At 41.5% G+C, this 8,863-nt stretch overlaps 1 protein-coding gene across 1 annotated transcript in view; it reads right to left on the bottom strand.

Annotated features, from left to right (window-relative positions):
- Window positions 1–1,354: 1,354 nt before the first annotated feature.
- Window positions 1,355–8,863, bottom strand: part of MDH1B (malate dehydrogenase 1B) — a 28,611-nt gene continuing 21,102 nt past the window's right edge. The window contains exons 10-11 of the mRNA XM_068544604.1: window positions 5,786–5,866; window positions 1,355–1,465 (exon numbers count right to left, since the gene is read on the bottom strand). Coding sequence (XP_068400705.1) covers window positions 1,437–1,465; window positions 5,786–5,866 — 110 coding nt within the window. The 3' untranslated portion in view covers window positions 1,355–1,436. The remainder of the gene's footprint in view (window positions 1,466–5,785; window positions 5,867–8,863) is intronic.

Below are 8,863 nucleotides of genomic sequence, written 5' to 3'. Positions count from 1 at the left end.
GAGGAAGTGGTAGGATTAAGGCAAAAAACCTCACCTGAAGCCCTTAAGTCCTTAAGTTTTCTTCATAATAAATGAGGTGCTGACTTCGGAAATAAGCCAAAGTTAGTCATGGTTTTAAAATCATCCATTTTATTATGATGGTATAGAAGCAGTGCAGAAGCATCTGAAAGCTCCCTGAATTTTCAGAAAGTAACTTGTACCTGAAGCACCATTTAAAACTACAGAGAGGGGCTCCCCGAGGCTCCCCTGGTGGCCCAGTGGTTCAGAATCTGCCTGCCAATGCAGGGGACAAGGGTTTGAGCCCTGGTCCGGGAAGATCCCACATGTCGCGTAGCGACTAGGCCCGTGAGCCACAACTACTGAGCCTGCGCGTCTGGAGCCTGTGCTCCGCAAAGAGAGGCCACGACAGTGAGGCCCGCGCACCGCGATGAAGAGTGGCCCCCGCTTGTCGCAACTGGAGAAAGCCCTCGCACAGAAACGAAGACCCAAAACAGCTAAAAATAAATAAATAAAATAATTATTAAAAAAAAAAAAAAAACTACATAGAAAGCACAGGTATCAGCAATTTTTAACATCACTCCTGGTCTTTCAAAAGTTCCTAACTGGCCTTTGTAAACGGTCTTATTAGCTCGAAATATATGAGCAAATGGGTATGACTACTACTACTTTAATAAAATACTGTAATTTTCTTCTTAAACTATGCAATTATAAGGTAAAATATGATGCTTTTCTTTTAAAATTCCATTTACTCAGGCTACATATGGTGTCAAGAAACAGAAATCTAATCGATATAGACTAAAATAAAAGCAAATGCAAGGAAAAACAATACACAGCCGGTTCTTATGAAGGCGGTAAACGTGACGGGCTCTGAAGACCTCACATACAGAACTTGGTGGCCTTTTCTTGTTCGCTACCATTACCATCACTCAGACACCAACTTACTCATTTTTTCTCAGTTCAAATTTTTTGAGAGAGCAAGAGAAAACTCTGATTGATTCTCCTTGAGTCAGGTGTATCCATTCTGGCCCTATCAGCTGAGGCCAAGGTGGTAAGGCCATCTGAGCAAACATGGCCGCCTAGGCCCATGTCTTAGGTATGGCCTGCGGGAGAAACAGGTTCTCTCAGAAGGATGTGTGGGCAAGGATGCAATGACTCACAATTCTATTTTAGTGTAGTTTAAAAAACAGCAGTTGACACCAAACTATTTAGAGAAAGTGCAATAATAAGCAAACATATAAATGGATACAAGTAACATAAAATGATTGAACTCTGACTTTTTGTGTGTGTGCTGTCACAGTTATTTAATTGTCTCACATAATATTATCCAAGACTGAAGTAAATCTTTCGAATTATTCTTCTCTAAACACAGACATTCATGGGTTTTTCCATATTTATTACACTACCAAATAATTTTATAGTTGATCTAATTTGATCTGCTACTGTTCCATAGTTTTGCCTTCAGAATCTGTAAAAGGAAGGAAATGAAACGATGTAACTATTTTAAAAATATGTTAGTAACATGTTTTTATTAGCTTTTCTTTGGCTACCCTTTTCCTTCTGTTTACTGGATTCCTGCATTCAATCTGATTCAGTAGCTGAGGGAGTGCATGTGTGAGAAGGATCCTATGAGGGGAATCAAACCACATGATCATCATTTGACAGTTTCATATCGAAACTAAATTCTGGCCACTTTCCTGACCTTAATCTATTTCTATGTGCCGTCTCTCTTGGCTCCTTTGCTTCTCATTTTGAATTTTTTTAGCAGCTCTATTGTCAGTTCCGTTTCCTCTTTTGGCCCTGCTTTTCCTCTATGCACCAATTCTAATTCCCCATAGCTAGCCCCACACCAAAGCCCATCACACTGCACATTTTCAGATTGGAAGGTGCAATGGATCTATTAATCTTATTGGATATTTAAATGAAAGTGTGGAGCCATGGGTGAATATCCTGACTGGTCAACCACAAAGAAACCTACATCTGCCTTGTTTGCATAAAATATCATGACAACTCAGTTACAATCTTTGAAAATCTGGACCTGCAGATATATTTGTGTCCATTTCCTCACTTACTCATTCTGAGGGAAGGATTCGGTTGTCACTGTCATAGCCCTGGTTATAAAAGTAGGAAGCTAGGCTCTAGAGAATCAGCAAACATGGCTGAATTTCTGGGGATGTGGGAACGCGGAGGGTTTGAGAAGAACCATATCACAGGGACACTTGACCTCTTCTACCCAGTTCCATTTATAAAAGGAAAGACCACCTTTTAACATTAATGTTTGTCTACCACCTACCATGTGTGTGTTCTTGACTGTGTGGCTTTTCAGAGCTGGTTTGAGGAATCAGATCTAAAAAATCTACTGCAGTATATAAAGAATTAAAAGAACGGAGTTTTTTAGTATTTAAAGGACATTGAGGGCTTCCCTGGTGGCGCAGTGGTTGAGAATCTGCCTGCCAATGCAGGGACACGGGTTCGAGCTCTGGTCTGGGAAGATCCCACATGCCGCGGAGCAACTAAGCCCGTGCGCCACAACTACTGAGCCTGTGCGTCTGGAGCCTGTGCCCCGCAACAAGAGAGGCCACGATAGTGAGAGGCCCACGCACCGCGATGAAGAGTGGCCCCCACTTGCCCCAACTAAAGAAAGCCCTCGCACAGAAACGAAGACCCAACACAGCTAAAAATCAATAAATCAATAAATTAATTAATTAAAAAAAAAAGAATGTAACACAATTCTTTAAAAAAAATAAATAAATAAAGGACATTGAGTTTTGCAGTTATTCTCATTTTCTCCTTTTTCGTTCTACTCCAAGTTTCTCTGAATGCCTTGCCCTCTTTGAAAGTTGCAAGATGCCAGATCACTTCTATGTGGCATCATGGATAAGCCACTGTCAGGGGCAAACGGGTGTCTAGCCAAACAGCTCAGTGTAGCATCTTTCTACCAACTTCCCTGTGAAACCTTGGTCCCCACAAAATAAATCACTGGCAATGTTTCAGTGTTTGCCAGCTCCCTCCTGTACACAGTTTTAAGTAAAGAAGTAGTAAAGATGGAAACAGAGTAGATTATTATTATCTTCTGGATATACAACGCATATAGGCAGATTTAGAAAATATATAAGCCTCTATACAAATATATACAAGATACATATATGTATGCATGTATAAAAATTCCCAGGTTTTCCCTGTTAAAGAGAATTCTAACTTGGACTTGTCAGGGTCTTCCTTTCACCCACATTCTGAGGAGGATCCTGACTTGCCATGTCAGCTATTTTGAGCTTTGTAATGAAGGATTGAGAAGAAAAGGTGAGAAGGATGAGACATAGAGGCTGGAGCCGAAGTCAGGGTATTTGGGGAGAGTTTGAGGTGAGTATGACATGGAAGCAATTTCAGCATTAAAAAAAAATTTGCTTCCATCTTTTATCCCTCCTTCAAAGTGTTTATGAATCAAAGAAACAGAGTTATTTCAAAATTACTTCGGTTGCTGGACTGTGTTCTCTGACCACAGGATCATTCTCTAAGGCTGGACAACGTGTGTCATGACCATTAGCACCACGCAGATTGCTTATCACTTGACAGACTTACCATCTGACAAAATCAGATCTTTTTCATCATCTGGCATTAGATCAGAAAACAAATCTTTATATTCTGAAACCAATATTAGATAAAACATGGTGGTTTAGAATATAACTAACAGCCCGTGAGATGTTCTTTGTGAGTGCTTTTCAAACTTTGTTGACCAAAACCCAGTGTAAAAAAAAAATACATTTTACATTCCAGTCCAGTACCTTCACTTGTGTGCATATAATGAAACAAAAAGTTACATGAAAAAAATACTCACCCTTTTCTAATCTATTCTTATCCTTCTCTTATCTTTTCTAATACTTATCTTTTTCTTTCTATCCTATTCTAATTCATTGGCAAAAAATTCTGCTCTCCTTACTTACCCTTTTAGCATCAGTTTTATTCTAGTTCAAGGAAAAACACCAGTTATTAAATCCATTTCATGACCCACTAAATCTTTTTCACAACTCACCTAACCCACAATATGGAAAGCACTGTATCTCGTTATATTTGATTCCAATGCTCATTGAATAAACAGCCCTCCCAACAACCTGAAATCAACCCCATTTCCTTCACTTAATTACCACGAAAGTTCTTTAAGATTATGAATTAGTTAAGCCTAAGAGCCTTAAAATTTGAATGACGAACTTAAATCGTTCTGATGCAAAGACTTGGGAATACATACTCGACCATTTGGCTTTTCTTCCTCCATCCTGGGAAGCTGCCGGTCATCCCCTTCATGAGAGACCGTATAGCTTTTTCTCAGTTCTCTCACGGGGGCCATAGTGCCCTCCCTCCTTTCCATGAGTGTTGCTTATCACCAGCTGGGCCAACTAGAATAATAGTGCTGCCACCCAGGTACCCAGATACACTGTCTGACTGGGCCTCTTAAAGATATGTATTCTGGCTGGAACTGAATTCACCACGCTCCTCTGGATAGTGATTTGGGCTGCTTGAGCATCTTGCAGAGGGTCAGTGATGAAGCTAGATTAGTTCTCTAAGCATGCCCCCATCGATTTCATGTTTTGTCCAGCCGCCAGCTATGTTGCTGAGCCCTCCACCAACTATTCAGCCAAACAACAGATGGCCTCTACCTACCTTTTCCAGCTTTCTTCATCCTTTTTGGATCCCCTACTCTAGCCCAGCTGCCCGACTTATCATCTTCTGAATATAATTTGATGCTGCCTCTGGTTCACACTTCTGGCCATGCCTTGATCCCCTGAAATGCCTGCTTTGCCCCTGTTTTTCCTTCTGGTGGGACACCTTTCACAACCTCTTCCCTACCCACCCCTCTACTTGCACACCTCCTCTTCACCAAATTACATGAGTAATTTCTACTCCTCCTAGACTCAGCTTTCATTTCATCTCTTCCCGAAAGCCTTTGCTAACACTCTCTATGTCAGGAGACCCCCTGTGTGGTCCCACTATACCCTCTATCATAACACTTACCTCTCCATAAGGTAGTTTTCGCTTTGCTTTGCAGTCACCCATGCTAGATGGTGAGCACTTTGAGGGCAAAGGCAACGTTCAATGTATGTTTATGTCCCTAGCACCTCTCACAGTTTCTTCTTTCAATGGTGGTAAAAACATATAACATGAAATCTACCTTCTTCACAAAATTTTACATCTACAGTACAGAACTGTTAACCATACGCACATCATTGTACAGCAGATCTCTAGAATTTTTTCATCTTGTGTGACTGAACCAGCACAGCTTCTGAATAAATAAATACATGCTATTGGATTATTTTTAGCCATCTTAAGTCTCAACTAGATTTCAAGATATTACTAAATTTTTCCCTTCATACATTACAAGGATCTTTTCTTTCCTTGTGAGTTTCTAGATTATATACTTTCTTTCCTTGTGTACTACCTTGCCCTGTTTTATCAAGCTTTTTAATTCATTGTGTGTCTTCGCATTTACTTTCTCATATTCTCATGGCTCCTTTCCCCCAGATGTAATTGTGTGGCCACAACTCCCTTATTGTGGGCCCCGGTGTCTCTCACCGTGACCAGCATCTAGAAGGTGTTCAGTGAATGTCTGGTACCTTCCTTCAAAGATTTCAATAGATTTTTAACAATGATTTTTCTTTTTTGATTATAGGATGAAGGTGATGAAAGACTTAACTCTCATTTTTTATGGCTAATAAATGATCAAACTCCTTTCTTTGAAATTTAGTGTTAAGCCTTGGATAAAAAGGGTACTTTTTTTTTCAAGTGATATACCTACCATCTGAGACTTTCCAATGTTCCTGGCTGTCATTTGTGGTGGGTAAGGTGGTCTTTTCATCTTCTTTGGCTAAGTCGGTTTCTTAAAATCAGGAAATTAAGTATTAAATTAATTGAAAAGGTTAAACAAACCTCATACATGAATCATCTCATTGATATGATAATAAGCAGAGATCTCCAAACTCTACAAAGTTCTGAATATTTTCAATGCTCTGAGCTTGGAATCTCTGGAACAGTGTTTTGGGTGAGGTCCAATGGTCCAAAGGTGACAGAGTTAAGATCAACTGAATGAACATATATATATATATATATATATATATATATATATGCCTTGACTTTTGTTAATAAAAACACAGCATAAAATCAGGTCATTTTCTTTCACAAAACCATCTACAGTGCAAGTGTTATGGGAAATTTAGGACTACCTACCAGTCAATGGAGTCAAATTTAGAGTGACTGCCTTATAGCTCATTATTGTAAGAGGAATTTGCAACTCTAGTCTGCCAGGCAGGAGGAGAGGGCCTTAAATTCTGAGAATAAAAGAGTCTGAGGTAAAACCAACTGGTCATTGGACTTCTGTGCCCACCCCGTCCACCTCCATGCTGCCTTGGGGCTTTGTTTGGTTTGGCCCACTCCTGGTGACTTGACCACCAGCCATAACCGGCTCTCAATTCCCAAACCCCACGCTCTGCCCATAACCTCTTTTCCTCGTGGTCTCTCTGCCTTTCCTCCCACTGCTGGTACTGTGACCTCACTAAAGCCTCTTGGGTCTGACCAAGGGCAGTCCTCTGTCCCCTGCCAGCTTCTTTTTAGTTAATCCATTCTGAGAGGCAGCAACTGCTTTAATTGGTTGTAATCTGCGCCATACTGATTGTTAAATATTTTCAATATCACCCCTGCCTGGAGCTTTTAAATTTTATTTCTATTTATTACGTCCTTCTTTGTCCAGTGGAGACCCCTGTAGTCCATCACTTCATCGACTTTCTTGCAATTATCCTCATCTTCATTGCCTCACCTGCTTCCTTCCCAAATGCTAAGTAAAAAAACTGCACTCATTTTCCATTCCCATATTCAAAGCCAATGAGCAAATCACCTGAGCACTCACTTAGGGCACCAGTAAAACAAGGACACAAAAAAATATGAGAAAAATAAAAACTTTGGGAAAATAATTTGATATTCCAAATGAAGTCATCATGGAAATGCTCAGAATTTTGTTGGAATACTGTACAGTGTTAGTTTTATTCTAATTGCAGGGGTGGCAGTACTCTCTAATATTTCAGGGCTTACTACAAATCATACATCTCGGTTTCCTCTCCTGCATCCAGGCAGCCAAGCACCTTTGCAGGGAATCACGCAACTGTACATTGGAGTTACTACAAATTTCACGGTCTCTAAATTCCACTGAGCCCTCAGCTCTGAAAAAGAAATCTGACTTTTTCCATTGTTCTTCTTTCCTTTCCTCTTAACAAATTATTTCAAATCTTCACCTCTTTCCTTATAACCCTAGCCCTTCCCCTAGTTTTTAATCTTTGGGACCTGGCCTTGCTGCCCATTTTGTTCTGAATCCCCCCATCCTACATAGTTCCCTGCATCCCATCCATCACCTCTTCCCTTCTCTTAGGTCTCAGCAGCAGAGATGCTTCCTGTGGGAAGCTGACCCTGTGCTCTGAAGCTTGTTTTCTATTGCTGTCTTGATGATCTTTCTCCTCCCGCCCCTCCATCTTCACCCTCTCACCCTCCAATGGTAGTTAAACGTTAACACCCATCCATCCAGATATCTATCTCTCCACTTATTTATATTTTTGAATGTGTCAAACATGTTCCTGGAACGAAATTCAAAAGCCACGAGAGACCATGCAGTGAAGAAGTCTTCCTTCCCCAGCCACTCAGGCCCTTCCCCACAGGACCACCATGGTTATCAGCTTCTTCTAAAAACTACCGCCTAGTTGCTGATGACTCCGTAGCCTCATCTCCAGCCCAAATCTCTCTGCTGGCTTCCAGAGATATGTGTCCCTCACCCACTGGACATAGATGCCTCTTAAAAATCTGCTCCTTCTATATTCCTTACCTTGCCCACAGCTTCCCAATCATTTTCATGACTTAGCACACACAGCAAATGTCAAGGACAATAGAGGGAACCAGCCTGGGGACTCCAGCTGCCCCATACTCAGTCTGTGGAGCTAAGGGGACCATTAGCTCCACACCCCCAACCCATTTGTGGCTGATGGTTTGGGAACTGCTGTCTTAGGGAATGACACCACCACATGTCGAGATGCCAAAAACATTGGGACATTCTTGACCCTCCGGAGCTCTCTCTTAGCCTCTATCTCAGATTGGTCAAGTTCTGTCAACTTTATATCTTCAAATCTAGCCCCTTCTCTACATCTTCATGGCCACTTCTTGGTTAGGGCCCTCATCATTTCTCTACCTGCAAAAAGATTGGTCTTACTACTTTTGGTGTCTCCCAGCCAATTCATTCTTCTCATTAAGAACAGAATGATCATTTCCAAATTTGAACTTGCTCCCGTCCCTCCCCTGCCTAAAATCCTTCATTGGTTTTAACAAGATAAGTAACCTCTCCACCTCCTGACATTTCTTACTTCAAATTTTATTTTCCAGATAAAATGAATTGGCGGTTCACAGAAAGTTCTGCCTAATGTCTTTGCCTTTGTACACCTTGTTGCTCCCTCTGAATGAACAAACCCTCCCATTTATCCCCACCTTAGCTAATGCCTTCTTTCCTCTCATGACTTGGTTTAGATGTCACCTCCTGCAGAAAGCCCTTCTATTGTGTGAAAATCCTGATGGGGGCCCTTCCCACTGTTCTAAGCACCCAGCATGTTCCTCAGGCCCGCAGCATTAAGCACCCCAGCTCCACAGGGAGCTGGGGTCCTCCCCTCCCACTCTGGTCTCACTTCTGCCTCCCTCATTCCACAAAATTGCTCTAATCAAAGTCACAAATGACCTCTGTGTCCTACATCCATTGGGTACTTTTCAGGCCTCCTTTTATTTGACCCCCTGGCAGCATCTGACAGTGTAGACCAGCCCTCATTCCTGAAACACTCCGCCTTTAGGTCTC

This window comes from Eschrichtius robustus, chromosome 5, assembly GCF_028021215.1.
Source record: "Eschrichtius robustus isolate mEscRob2 chromosome 5, mEscRob2.pri, whole genome shotgun sequence".
Classification (NCBI taxonomy): Eukaryota; Metazoa; Chordata; class Mammalia; order Artiodactyla; family Eschrichtiidae; genus Eschrichtius; species Eschrichtius robustus.
The sequence above is the reverse complement of the archived record's forward strand: the minus strand, read 5'-3'. Positions and strand labels throughout refer to the sequence as shown.